General features: G+C 44.1%; 1 protein-coding gene across 1 annotated transcript in view; it reads right to left on the bottom strand.

Moving 5' to 3' along the window:
* Positions 1-15300, bottom strand: part of prex1 (phosphatidylinositol-3,4,5-trisphosphate dependent Rac exchange factor 1) — a 178170-nt gene that overhangs the window by 105125 nt on the left and 57745 nt on the right. The window contains exons 2-5 of the mRNA XM_033041457.1: positions 7473-7544; positions 6184-6306; positions 3964-4068; positions 2687-2788 (exon numbers count right to left, since the gene is read on the bottom strand). Of these exons, the coding sequence (XP_032897348.1) occupies positions 2687-2788; positions 3964-4068; positions 6184-6306; positions 7473-7544 (402 nt within the window). The remainder of the gene's footprint in view (positions 1-2686; positions 2789-3963; positions 4069-6183; positions 6307-7472; positions 7545-15300) is intronic.

Raw genomic sequence — 15300 nt, 5'->3', positions numbered from 1 at the left:
GCACCCTCTCACTCCATACGTGACGACTCTTTGCATGCTTGTATAATGTATGCAAAACAAATAATTGAGGGAATGCAGTGTAGGTTTACAAGGTTAATTGCCAGGATGGTGGGACTGTCATATGCTGAGAGAATGGAGCGGCTGGGCTTGTACACTCTGGAGTTTAGAAGGCTGAGAGGGGATCTCATTGAAACATATAAGATTGTTCAGGGCTTGGACAGGCTAGAGGCAGGAAACATGTTCCCGATGTTGGGGGAGTCCAGAACCAGGGGCCACACAGTTTAAGAATAAGGGACAAGCCATTTAGAACGGAGACGAGGAAACACTTTTTCTCACAGAGAGTTGTGAGTCTGTGAAATTCTCTGCCTCAGAGGGCGGTGGAGGCAGGTTCTCTGGATGCTTTCAAGAGAGAGAGCTAGATAGGGCTCTTAAAAATAGCAGAGTCAGGGGAAATGGGGAGAAGGCAGGAACGGGGTACTGATTGGGGATGATCAGCCATGGTCACATTGAATGGCGGTGCTGGCTCGAAGGGCCGAATGGCCTACGCCTGCACCTATTGTCTATTGATGTACCTAGATACATGTGGCCATAAAGCATCATAATCATCATAGGTAACATTTGGAGTCAGAACCCTCCTTCTGACCGAAACTGATCTTTCCATGTTCTCCAGGATCTGCTGCCCGACCTGCCATGTTGCTCCAACACTTCATGTGCTTTTGGGGGGGGTTTGCAGCTCCTTGTTTCTCCATCTTTGCTATTTACATTTCCCTCACACTATCTGAACAAAATGACTCTACCAAATGCACAAGGATATGGAGCTTTGAGTAGAAGATTGAAAAAAAAAAAAAATGGAGAACTTAAAAAAAGCAACATTCAATTAATAAACGAAGGACAAATAAAAGCCGACCGGCGATCATCCATTCTGACATTCAAGGGACAATTTACAGAAGCTCGTAAAACCTGTAGGTCTTTGGAATGTGGAAGGAAACCCGAGCACCTGGAGAAAACCACCGCAGTTTACAGGGAGAAACGTACAAACTCCGTGCAGACAGCACCCACAGTCAGGGTCAAACCTGGGTCTGGGGCGCAGCGAGGCTGCAACTCTACCGCTGCGCCATCATGTGCCCGCGAAGAATAGAAATGTTGCCACGACTTTGATTTCTGAATGGTTGGAAGTTAACGGAAAAGCATCGTGGATAACAGCTTCCAGCACAAACGGTACATCGTGCTTAAAGCTTTTCTCTGTACCTCGGTAGACGTGACGACAAACAAAACTGAACTGAAGTGCACACCACGCACCAAACACGTAGCTTGTCCGAGAAGAAAAATGAAAAAAAGCCCGACATTACATTTTTCCTGTAATCCACCGTGATTGTGAAAATTGGGGTATTTTGCAATTGCCCGATAAACTTCATCTGGACTTAGAACTTGTCCTTGTCCAGAGGAAATTGGTGAAAGAATATTGAAAATGCTCTTCAGCTAATAACTCTGCAATACCACCACCATTTCATAATCTATCGTTGGTAATACATTTACAAAACAATGCAAAATTTTATTGGCAAATTTGGAGAGGTCATGCTGAAACTGTTTTGTTTTTTTAAGGAATCAGTCCTAAGCTGGTCAGACATGGGTTCTGGTAAAACCAGCTGTTGCAAAATGGGGTAAACCTGCACAAAGTTCATAACTTATAGGGACAGAATCAAGCTCATCGAATCTACTCCGCCATTCAATCATGGTTGATCTATCTTTCCCTCTCAACCCCATTCTCCAGCCATCTCCCCATAATCCCCGACACACCCGTAATAATCAAAAATCTATCAATCTCCACCTTAAAAATATCCATTGAATTGGCCACCACGGCCTTCTGTGGCAATGAATTCCACAGATTTAACACCTGACTACAGGAATTCCTCCTAATCTCTTTTCTAAAGGTACATCCTTTTATTCTGAGGCTATGGCCTCAGGCCCTAGACTCTCCCGCTCGTGGGAACATCCTCTCCACATCCACTCTATCCAGGCCTTTCACCATTACGTAAGTTTCAATGAGGTCCCTCCTCATCCTTCTAAACTCTAACGAGTGCAGGCCCAGTGCCGTCAAACACTCATCTTATGTTAACCTAAATATCCCTGGGATCATTCTCATAAACCTCCTCTGGACTCCTAAGGTAGAATTAGGCCAAAAGCAAGTGAAATGGAATAGAAAGTAGTTAGGTAGACAAAAATGCTGGAGAAACTCAGCGGGTGAGGCAGCATCTATGGAGCGAAGGAATAGGCGACGTTTCGATCGAGACCCTTCTTCAGACTGATGTAATTAATAGAAAGTGGTTAGTCTCTTTTTATCAACCCAAGCTTACTCAGACCTGGATCGGACAGGTTTAGAGGGTTATGGGCCAAGCACAGGCAGGTGGGACTAGTGTCGATGGGGAATATTGGGCCGAAGGGCCTTTTTCCACGCTGTACGACTCCACGACCTTATGGTTGGAAGTTGTAAAATAAATGATTTTTTTTCTCAAATGACTGAAAGTAGTAGAATCAAAAATTTTAAATAATCATGTAACACATGTTATAATATCATTCAATTTATTTCTATTTTCTTATCTGATTCTAGAAAGAAAATGACTTTACATCTAAACAAACGCTGTGCAAATCGCACAATGAAGAAAGAATCCACGACTGGTGTTTGTACCTTCAGTAGTAGGGGATATTTACAGATTCGTTGTATTGGGTTGAGCAGGTAGCCTTCAAGCGGGATGTCCGTCGTCCTCATGCCTCCCAGAACCATGCAATTCTAAATGAAAAAAAATCGTTAGAACTTGCTCCTTTTCTTTTTTTTTTTTAATAATATTTTTATTAGAAGCATATACATATCATAATCAAAACACATTTTGTAAATCAATTACATATTGTTAATAGATGGGATTCCAACTACCAAAGTACTAGGGTTCCTCATTTATCAATTATCAATTGTATATTAACTCTGCTTCTATTTGGGGGTTTTTAATAGATAGGGAGAGAGAAGGAAAAAAAAACACGATGAAAAAGAATAGAATAATTTTCCAATAATACAACTTTGGAGATAGGTCCGTGGATTATAAAACATAATTATTCATCTAATCCTGGGTTCAAGCTTCAGTCGGACTTCCATGCCGGACCAATTTACCCTTTCAAAAAATCAATAAATGGAGACCATATTCTAGCAAATAATTCTTGTTTGTCACTTAAGACAAGTCTAGTTCTTTCCAAATGTAAGGTCTCCGACATCTCCATAATCCACATTTTAATTGTGGGGTTTGTTGGACTTTTCCAAAATTTTAATATTAATTTTTTCCCAGTTATTATACTATAATCATGGAAGTTTCTTTGGCTTGTTGTAAGTTTTAGGCTTTGTTCTGATATTCCTGATATTATTAGTTTTGAGTCGGGATCCAATTGGGTGTTAACAACTTCAGAAATTATTCTAAAAATATCTGTCCACCGTTTTCTATTTAAAACAAATATTTCTGAACGACAAATTGATCAAGCGATGCGAGGACCTTAGACTCAAGAAACTTAGAGACAGGAAGAAATATATCCAGAGTAGGAAGTTTCCACTTGAATTTTACAAAATATTTCTGCTGGATTCAACTAAACACTGACATTTTGTTTACAGTCAGATTTAGTTCATCTGCTGAACACAGTTCATCACACAGTTCGAAACAGTCCAATTTTATATTGCAAATATTTTTCAACAATCGCACGCACATCTTAATAAGACCATATGGCGTAGGAGCAGAATTAGGCTATTCGGCTCATCGAGTCTGCTCCTCCATTCTATCATGGCTGATCTACCTTTCCCTCTCAACCCCAGTCTCCTGCCTTCTCCACAGGACGTTTGACGCTCTTACTGATCAAGAACCTATCGATCTCCGCGACCCAATGCCTTGGCTTCACAGACATGATTCTTGTATGACCATCCAAACTTACCAGAAGCATGGCGCGTACTTCAGGTATTTTGTTCAATTCGATTAAAAGTCTCAAAGCCTTTTCATGGTTACTACAATATTCTTGGTAGACACAAAATCGATCTTTCTGGAACGCAAAGATAATACCTGTGTTACCAAGGTGATGCCAAGAAGAATAAAATGTCAGTAATACCTTTATCCAATCTACATTTGGCAGCTAACATATACATTGACTTTTTAACCAAACTGGTTCGACTCCACATTAAGTTACTCGCATTGAATTTAAATTAAATTGAATTGAAGGGATTATTTTCTTTAAATTTATCTGTAGTTGGGAATTGAAAATCAAACTCAACTCTCGCCTTTGACACAAGAGCAATGGGTTCGCAGGAGCTAAGTGCCTGGAACTTGCTTACACTGTTATGGAGTCAAAATCTATTCAGTTTTCCACATAAGAGATTCAAGGTTCAGAAGCAAGAATAACCCAGTACAGGGCAAGATTTACAGTGGAACTTTATCTCAAAGCACACAAAAACGTTGTCAATAACCAAGATACAGGTAATCTGGAGAACACAATAACTTTGCTAACATCAATGCTGCTTGAAAGCACAACTTCAAAGCATAACATATCCATCTGTGAATGAGCACTTGTTCAGTCAGTTCAGCCCTTTCTGCAAATTTGTTGGAAGGAGTTTGAACTCATGGAACACTATTTTGGCACCAAACAAAAATATTATTCAAATATCATAATCAAAGTGGCTGAGAAAGAAAATGTTCAATAAGGCCATTTTAAATCCTTGCTCAATAGTTTATTGGATAAATTAGTTGTGTCTCGGAGGCAAAATAATTCTCTGTGTCTGTTGGGTTCCCATATCTTTTGATCCGGTAAAATTTGTGATTCTTGCCGTTCACATCAACGAGTGAAATTTAAGGCCAAGGTCAAAAAACCTATGTTTTTTTAAAGTTGAAACTTCAAGGATGCACCAGAAACTTGGCGACTCTTGTGTTCGACCAGGTCCACGCCGACCATCCACCACTTCAGCTCCAAGTTCTCACACTTCCTGCACATGAGGGGCAAATTTTACAGAGGCCAGTTAACCTACAAACCCACGTCATTGGATTGTGGGGGGGAAACCGGAGTGCCTGGAGGAAACCCACGTGGTCACATGGAGAATGTACAAACTCCAAAAAGACAGCACCCCGAGGTCAGGATCAAACCCGGGTCTCTGGCGTGGTGAGGTACTGTAGAGGTAATGTGTTACCTATTCAGAGTTTACCAAGGAGAATCAACTCGTTTCCCCAACAGTTGCCCTTGTCAATGTGTATTTGCACATCAGAATGTTTCTGTAACATTTATGTGGGTTGGGCAGAGAACCCAATGGTTTCTCCAACAAAACACCAGTGCCTGCAGATTCACGGGCAGTTTCTCCCCAACTGTTATCAGGCAACTGAATAGCTAAAGACAGGTCTTGACCTACCATCTACCTCATTGGAGACCCTCGGACTACATATAATCGGACTTTACTGGACTTTAACTTGCAGTCAACATTATTCTCTTTATCCTGTATCTGTTCGCTGTGGATGGTGGAATTATAATCATGAATAGTCTTTGCACTAACAGTTTAGTTCAGTTTAGTTTATTGTCACGTGCACCGAGGTACAGTGAAAAGCTTTTGATGCGTGCCAACCTGTCAGCAGAAAGGCAATACATGATTACAATCGAGCCGTTTACAGTGTATAGATACACGATAAGGGAATAACGCTTAGTGCAAGGTAAAGTCCAATCTAGTCTGAGTGTCACCAAAGAGGTAGATAGCTGTTCAGCGCTGCTCTCTGGTTGTGGTAGGATGATTCAGTTGCTTGATAACAGCTGGGAAGAAACTGTCTCTGAATCTGGAGGTGTGCGTTGCCTGATGGGAGAGGGGAGAAGAGTTGCCCGGGTACAACTCGTCCTTGATTATGCTGCTGGCCTTGCCGAGGCAGCGTGAGGTGTAGATGGAGTTAATGGAAGGGAGGTTGGTTTGCGTGATGGTCTGGGTTGCATGCAAAATTCGCTGCAATTTCTGTCGGTCTTGGATGGAGCTCTCCCCAAACAGCACTGTACCTCGATACACGCGAATGTAACAAACCAATCAAAGTAGATGTCCGAACTGTAAACTGAGAGCAGAAAAAGAGAGCAGACAAATCTGAAGGACTGACGTCAAATTAAAAGGCAAGAATAAAACACTGCAACTATACTCACGAACTGAAGGAAAATATTCCCAAGTTCATGGTGAGGTTGTGGTTCTGGTTGTAAACGGCCCTCAAGAGCTTCCAGGAAGAGCATGTGGACGTCAAGTATCTCTTCAATATTGGAAAACAAAATCTGACGGGAAGGAGAAAAAAAATGTTTTTAAATCATATTCAGAATACAAATCTTCATGACAAATCAACAATCAATGCCCAGGAGAATATATGTACATCAGAAAAAGTCCTTAATAATTCATCACACTTCCTCGATTAGAAGGCGATACGAAACAGCTGTGGAAATGTATTTTCTGTTGCTTTTTATTAGTATGACTGTATGGCAAATCAAATTCCTCGTATGTTGCAAAACATACTTGGCTAATAAAGTATGATTATGATTATGAAATTGGGATGAACAATAAAGAAACTGCAATTATACAACTTAGGTTTGAGTATGTTCCAAACAGTTATTAAATTGCTTTAACTTGATTGAAAATGAGCAAAACAAATTGAGATCTCTCGTTTTTATTGATTTTATGGACATATCAACAATTAAATTGATTCACAATCAATATTCAGTCTCAACAGCCTTTGGGAACTGATCTTTATATATATTTTAAGAGAAACAGCATGGAAACAGGCTATGGAAACAGAGAAGAAGGGTCTCGACCCGAAATGTCACCATTCCTGCTCTCCAGAGATGCTGCCTGTCGAGTTATGCCCCTGTCCCACTTAGGAAACCTGAACGGAAACCTCTGGAGACTTTGCGCCCCAACCAAGGTTTCCGTGCGGTTCCCGGAGGTTCCCGTCAGTCTCCCTACCTGCTTCCACTACCTGCAACCTCCGGCAACCACCTGCAACCTCCGGGAACCGCACGGAAACCTTATGTGGGGCGCAAAGTCTCCAGAGGTTTCCATTCAGGTTTCCTAAGTGGGACAGGGGCATAACTCTGGCATTTTGTGTCTAACTTCAGGTACTATAACAACATTTGGACAGGTGTAGAGGGGTGGAAGATTGCAACCTTCACGTGGTCCTCCCTGTTTCGACGAATGCAATCAACCTGGCGTGCACAATCAAATAAGATCAAATAGCACAAGTTGTCCTCCAACTTTAGGCTGTGCACGCCATACGCAAGAAGAAGACGGGTATAGAGACAGGAATGGTTCAGAGGAACTTGGGCCAAACGCAGGCAAGGGGGACTAATATACATGGGGCATCTTGGTCAACATAGGCAAATTGGACCAAAGGGCCTGTTTCCGTGCTGTAAATATTGAATGTTAAAATTCATTCATATTGCATTCATACCTTGAGATCTTCATCAGTGATCTGCTTTTCTGACTTTCCCCCATCATTCTGATGGTTTCTATGTAGAAATGACTAGAAGGGAAAAACAAGTTTAATTATTCTGATGCAAGACACAAATGGGTGGCAATTTCAAGAGAGAGTTAGATTTAGCTCTTTGGGCTAAGGGAATCAAGGGATATGGGGAAAAGGTCGGAACGGGGTACTGATTTTGGATGATCAGCCATGATCATATTGAATGGCTGTTCTAGTTCGAGGGGCAGAATGGCCTACTCCTGCACCTAATTCCTATGTTTTTATGTAATTTGCACCAAACAAAATCATCGCAAAATATTTCAACCTCCCCCCTCGACGCCATCCAAGGACCCAAGCATTCTTTCCCGATGGGGCGGAGCTTCACCTGCACCTCCTCCAAACTCATCTGCTGCATCCGCTGTTCCAAGTGTCAACTTCTCTATATCGGCGAGACCAAGCGCAGGCTCGGCGATCGTTTTGCCCAACACCTACGCTCAGTTCGCACTAACCAACCTGATCTCCCGGTGGCCCAGCACTTCAACTCCCCCTCCCACTCCCAATCTGACCTTTCTGTCCTGGGCCTCCTCCATTGCTGGAGTGAGTTCCAGCACAAATTGGAGAAACAGCACCTCATATTTCGCTTGGGTAGTTTATACCCCAGCGGTATGAACATTGACCTCCAATTTCAGATAGTCCTTGCTTTCTCCCTCCTTCCCCTCCCCCTTCCCAGCTCTCCCCCCCGTCTCCTCCTCTTCCTATCTTTTTCCCGCCCCCCCCCACATCAGTCTGAAGAAGGGTCTCGACCTGAAACGTCGCCTATTCCTTCTCTACATAGATGCTGCCTCACCCGCTGAGTTACTCCAGCATTTTTGGCTACGTGCAAAATAATTCAAAAATACTTTGCACTTCACACATATCATCACAGCATTTATTATCAGCAAAGATCAGTTTTCAAAGAAAAACAGGAAGTGCAACACCCAAGATCAACGATCTTATAGCTCGATAAAAGATCTTTGCCCAAGATGAAGCTACAATGTTTTTAACTTTAAGTGACAGCTTTCAAAGTTAAACATGCCCAGAAGATATGATTGATTATATCAGTTCGGTTTATAATCGCTGGACAGCAATTTCAATTAACGCAGTTCAAGATCAAAACAAAATATAGATACAGGAATGAAGATAACATAGAACTACACACACTTTCACAGGAGAGATTCCTTCTTTAATGAAGGTGAAACATTCATTAAAATCCCAGAGTATTTCTCCTTTCTCACTCCCACAGTAAAGGGGCTGTCCCACTGTACAAGTTCATTCAAGAGTTCTCCCGAGTTTCCCCTAATTCGAACTCGGAGAATTACAGTAATAGCCGCTCGTAGGTACTCGGGGCTCTCGTGGACATTTTTCAACATGTTGAAAAATCTTCACGAGTCTTCACGAGCTTACCGTGTTTCTCGAGTACCTGCCCTTAGCGTTACGAGCCGCTAAGAGGCGTCCCGAGGTCCAACGTACCCGCTACGTACATTCTACGTGCTTACCACGAGTTTGATTTTTTTTTTAAACTCGGGAGAGCTCTTGAATTACCTCGTACAGTGGGACAGCCCCTTTACAGGGAACAAAAGGCATGAAAAATAACCAGTTAGTTATTCTTCGTGTAATGAAACATTTGTCAAACATTAAAGGACAGGAATGGAAATTAGCTTTTAGTTTAGAGATACAACGTGGAAACAGGCCCAGCATGTCCACACCAACCATCGATCACCCATTCGCACATGCTCTATGTTGTGCTACTTTCGCATCCACTCCCGGTACACTAGGGGAACTCTACAGAGGCAAATTAACCCACAAAACCCGCACGTCTTTGGGATGTCGGAGGAAACTGGAGCACAGAGATGCTGCCTGATCCGCTGAGTTAGGGGCCTGTCCCACTGTACGAGGTAATTCAAGAGTTCTCCCGAGTTTTCCCCCGATTCGAACTCGGAGAATGTCCGTAGCGGGTCCGTAGGAGTTCGTGGATGTCTCGTAGCGGCTCGTACGAGTAAAAAATAACAACTCTTTTCATCACGAGTTTTTTAAAGTTTTTTTAACTCGTGGACATTTTGTGCAGGAATGAAAAAACGTCACGAGTTTACCAGATGTCCCGAGTACCTGCCGTTAGCATTACGAGCCGCTACGTGACATCCACAAACTCCTACGGACCCGCTACGGACATTCTCTGAGTTCGAATTAGGGGAAAACTTGGGAGAACTCTTGAATTGCCTCGTACAGTGGGACAGGCCCTTTACTCCAGTTTTTTTTGTGCCTATCTTCGAACAGGAGAGGAAACTAAACTAAACAATGTACCTGGTCACAGGAAGAACTTTCTTTTAATTTCCAAATCGACTTTATTCCAGAAATAAATATATACAATACATGATCCTTACAAAACTCCATCCGACATTCTCGGAGGCTATACATACATACAATAGTTTCCCCAAATCACAATTTTTACCCCACACCCATGCCACTATGTGGCCCATTGACATGGAATCCCTTCCCTTATTTTGATGGGCGTCTCCACCACACCCTGCCCCCCATGTCCAGCAGCGGAAGGACCCTAGACTGTGGTCCTCCCCCACAGAGCCTTGGCGTTGGCTGCACCGAGCTTCAGTGCATCCCTCAGCACGCACTCCTGCAGTCTGCAGCGATCACAGGGAGAATGTATGAACGGCACACAAACAGTTCCTGAGATTAGGATCAAGCGCTGGCTCTCTGGCACAGTGGGGCAGCAGCTCTGCCAGCTATGCCACTGTGGTGCCCTGAATTACACTCATAACATTTACCTTCTGGCGTGAAGCCAACAGATTTTACACAGTGGCCAATTAAAAAAAATGATCACAGCATCAAAAGACCAATGCCCACCTCGAGAAGCATTAAGTTTATCCCCCAAAAAATGCAAATTGCTTTCATTTAATTCAATTAGAGTTTGCGTCTGTGAAGGAGGCTCCCGACCCAAAACATGCCTTCGCTGTGATTGTTGGTCGGCGTGGACATGGTGGGCCGAACGGCCTGTTTCCACGCTGTATCTCTAAAACTAAACTATACTTCGATAGATATATGCACGAGCATCAAGACAATAAGGAACACGAGGAAACAAAAAGGAAAAGTAATGTCGAGAAGCAGGGCGGAGGATAAATGCAGACACTTAGTTTATTTGAGGTCTGCTACACTTTCTGTTTTGCTCTCTTGCATTTCTTAACTTAGCAAATGGCAATTATAGAACAAAGCGTGCATCGAATTTAAGATGAACCTCCCAAAATCACGAGTGAAACAAGAAACAAGAACTGAAAAGGTGCCGGAAAGATTTACAAGGCTGTTGCCCAGACTCAGCGGCCTCAACTGCAGGGAGAGGTTGGGCAGGCTTGGACTTTATTTCTTGAAGCGCAGGAGCATGAGGGATGATCTTATATAAAACTGTACAAAGTCGTAAGCGGTATAGATAGGGTGGACACACAGAGTCTCTCTGTGGGTCCCAAAGTAGGGGAATCGAAAACCAGGGGACATAGGTTTAAGGTGAGGGGGGGGGGTTAGATTTAATAGAAATCTGAGGGGTAAATTTTTTTTTTTTTATCAATGGGGGGTGGGTATATTGAACGAGCTGCCAGAGGAGGTAGTTGAGGCAGGTACTATCGCAACGTTTAAGAAACATTTAGACAGGTACATGGATAGGACTGGTTTAGAGGGATATGGGTCAAACGCAGGCAGGTGGGACTAGTGCGGATGGGGCATGTGGACAAATTGAACTGATGGGCCTGTTTCCATGCTATGATTCTAAGTGGAAGATCCAGTCTGAAGAAGGCTCCCGACCCAAAACGCCACCTGTTCATTCCTTCCACACATGCCGCCCACCATCATTCTTGCACAGAACACAAAGTGCTGGAGGAACACAGCGGGTCAAGCAGCATCTGTACATAGACGGGATATATTCAAACTCATTCTGGCAACATCTTCCGGCAGACATTGACACCAACAGAGCTGCTCAACACCCGGCTTGAGATCTAACTATTCCTTTGGTTTATGTTTAAGAAGAAGAAGTCTTGCTAATACCATCTGCTAGCTTCAAGTAAGGTCCAAGACGCCCCATTTATACAAAGTAATCAACATCCATTGAAGTTAACCTATTTTTCACAGCAGTTTAGAAAGGAAACAGATAACTGCATCGACAGAAACTGGTGCACACCCTTTGTTCACGTCAAAAGCGCAAACTAGTTGGACCTCTTCACACTTGTTGAAAGGTTACAAACATAATGCCACTTTGTCTTTCTTTGTGCACACATGTTGAATGAACTCCTGTGCATCTCAGGCACTTTTTTTTGAACTTCTGCTGGCAATATCTGACATGCCAACATTTCATAGCCAACTTCCAAAGAAGGCCAAATGCTCTTGATTCCAGCTGAATCACCAATATCCTTAATGGCTCCAATTATGATTTTGGTGCTATTTTGGTGTTCTGAGAAACGACTACTGGAGTTTTCAACAGATCCTTATTAAAAAGTTCGATATCCAGTATACAGGTTCTCCAGACACGTCTGCCCACAATGGTGGTCAGCGCTGAACTCACGCGCGCAAGTGAAAAACCGCGCGAAACAAGCAGCCCCTCCCGAGTCACGTGACCGCAGCTTCCGAACGCCGGGTTCGATATATGCGTGCGCTAGCAGGCGCCGCGGCACTATCGAATATAACTTCAAATACAATAAACCTCAGTTCAGAAGGAATTGCATCTCCTCACAGGTCAAAATCATTGCTTCCCTTTGCTTCACTTAAGTTGAAGAACAAATTTTAAGTTTTAAGAGAATTTCCTCAATTTCTTTCAACATCAACTTGGTTTTTACTGTCCAACCGAAACACTGGAAAATCTCACCAATGCTTCGGGGTTTAGAAGCATTAATTTAAATTTCAAAAATTCAGCCTAAAATAACTTGGATATAAAAACAGCTCCATAATTACCGAGAAATATGTGACCTGCACTACATTTAATCTCTAGATCACACGCTCCAGTCTGAGTGTCGGCTGCGGTTTTTAGCTGATTGAAAGACCCAACCCTAACACAAATCAAACGGATTATGCAGACTCTTGTAATTACTGAGAAAGTATTACCTGGCCCCTCCTTAGAGACATTCAGTCCAAGAGTCGTACTTTCTGCAGCAGATCTTTAAGCTCAAGTGCTGGAGAAACTCAGCGGGTCAGACAACATCTCCGGAGAACATGGGTAGGTGTAGGAGGGAACTGCAGATGCTGGTTTAAAGTGAAGCTGGACACAAAAAGCCGGAGTAACGCAGGCGGGACTGGCAGCATCTCTGGAGAAAAGGAATAGGCGACGTTTCGGGTCGAGACCCTTCTTGGGGTGGAAGATTGCAACCTTCACGTGGTCCGCCCTGTTTCGACTAATGCAATCAACTTGACGTGCACAAAAAGAAGATCAAATAGAACAAGGAAATAGGCAACGTTTCGAGCCGAAACCCTTTGGGTTTCGGCTCGAAACGTTACCTATTTCCTTCGCTCCATAGATGCTGCTGCACCCGCTGAGTTTCTCCTGCATTTTTGTCTACCTTCGACTTTCCAGCATCTGCAGTTCCTTCTTAAACATCAAATAGAAGAAGTTGGCCTACAACTTTAGGCTGTGCACACCACACGAAAGAAGAAGAAGGGACCCATCTTCAGGCTCTGACGTGTCAGTCTGAAGAAGGGTCTCGACCCGAAACGTCACCTGTTCCTTTTGTGTCTCTTGATAGATAGATAATGTTTGGGGTTGCGACCCTTCTTCAGACTCAATGCTCGTTCATAGACATAGAAACATAGAAAATAGGTGCAGGAGTAGGCCATTCGGCCCATCGAGCCTGCACCGCCATTCAATATGATCATGGCTGATCATCCAACTCAGTATCCTGTACCTGCCTTCTCTCCATACCCCCTGATCCCTTTAGCACAAGGGCCACATCTAACTCCCTCTTAAATACAGCCAACGAAATGACTTTCGACACTCAAACTCTATTTGTTGAAAGCAACCAAGTTTAATTGCATTTCAGCAAAATTCTCTCCATTTTCATTTACACTGAACTGAGTCTTGAACACAAACGTGCGTCATTTTGACATTTTTTACACAAGTAGGAATCACTAAATAATGCACAATCCCATTTAAAGTAACGTCCGCAATAACACAACAACAAACTACGCATAGTTTCAGACAGAAAGATATAACACGAGCAGACAAAATAGACTGGCAGGTTGTTCTCTGATCATTAAGTTAAAGGTGTATTTGACCCAGATTAAGGAGGAGGAGCCATCTTGGTGAACGGCTGCTAGCAGCAGCCGTCCGTCTTAAATTCGTTTTTTTTAGTTTTTAGTGAGTCCTGTTTTTTTGTTTGTAGGGGATATGGTCTTTTAATGTGGGGGGGTAGGTGTTACTTTATTTATAGGTCCCTACCTGGTCGGTGTGGCAGCCTTTTTTCCGGGCTGCCCGTCGACCCGTCGTCGTGGCCTACCAGCGGGCTTGGAGCGCCGTTTCTTGGCGGGAACCACCCAGCACCACGGCCTGCGTGGCGGCACTGCATTGGAGCGCTGGAGCGCTGGAGCGGAGCGGAGCGGAGCGGGCGATGCCTTGCCTGGGTCGCCGCGCTGGAGCTCTGGCGAGCTGGACCGCCGTGAGCAACATCTCCGGGCTGCGGGTTTGCGGAGCGGAGAGGCGGCGTGTGGAGAGACGGCGTGCGTTGAGGCGGCAAGGCGGCAGTGAGGAGAGTGGTCGCCGACTTTTTCATCTGGAGCCTAGGAGCGCCAAACCGGCGCGGCCTTGTCGGCTTCGGCAGCCGCGGGCTCCAACCAAGAAGCGGCCGTTCCAAGTGGCCCAGCCGCCGAAAGGACTCTCCCGACGCCGGGGCAAGACCACCCGGTGAGAACGGCCAGGGACATCGGGCCTCCGTAGAGGCAATTGCGGTGGCCCCAATAGGCCTGACTTTGGGGTGAACAAGGGGTGGGGACTGGACATTGTGCCTTCCTCCACAGTGCTATCCACTGTGGGGGGATGATTTTTTTTTTGTCTAACTGTAGTCTTGTAGGTCTGTGTCCAAGATGGCTGCCGTGAAGGGAGAGTGGACGCTGGCACGAATTGGTTGCCGCTGCTCTCTCTTCACACTGTGTTTTTGATTTTCTGTTTTTGGATTGAATTCTGTTTTTAATTTGTGTCATTGTGATGTCTTTAATTACTTGTTTTACTCCGATTATATGTTTTTATTCCGATTACTATGTAAGGTGTCCTTGAGATTTTGTATGAAAGGCGCCCATTAAATATAAAATTTATTATTATTATTATTAGAACACAGTTGTTACCTGAAACCTAGGTCAAGTTGAACTGAGATGAACATTATTTTTTGGGGATTATTTTACTCAAGTAGAATCTTCGGTTTAATCTACATTTTATTTTTAGTTTTCTCCATATGGTTTATTTTTAGTCTTCTCCGTGGATTGTCACCTTGTCGTGGTGGAGAAGCTTGTGTGGACCTGAGATCCTGAGAGCGATGCCGTCTGGAGCTATGCTCCTGGTAGGGCCACCCGTGGCGGTAAGGTCGAGGGGGAGGTCTCTGACAAAGAGCAATCTAACCAAGACCTCAACGGTGGAACAGGCGGAGGACGATGGCTGACCTTCGTGGAGCGTCACAACGGCTGGGAAGGCGGATGAAGGCTGCAGCAGAAAAGGGTCTCCGGTCGTCTTGAACTCCATGCCACTGGATCCTGACCCAGATCTGCCCAGGACCGTGGGGTGGCTGTCTGGGCACCAGTCTCCCCA

Source organism: Amblyraja radiata, chromosome 23 (genome assembly GCF_010909765.2).
Source record: "Amblyraja radiata isolate CabotCenter1 chromosome 23, sAmbRad1.1.pri, whole genome shotgun sequence".
Taxonomy (NCBI): domain Eukaryota; kingdom Metazoa; phylum Chordata; class Chondrichthyes; order Rajiformes; family Rajidae; genus Amblyraja; species Amblyraja radiata.
This window is presented reverse-complemented; position numbering and strand designations above follow the sequence as displayed.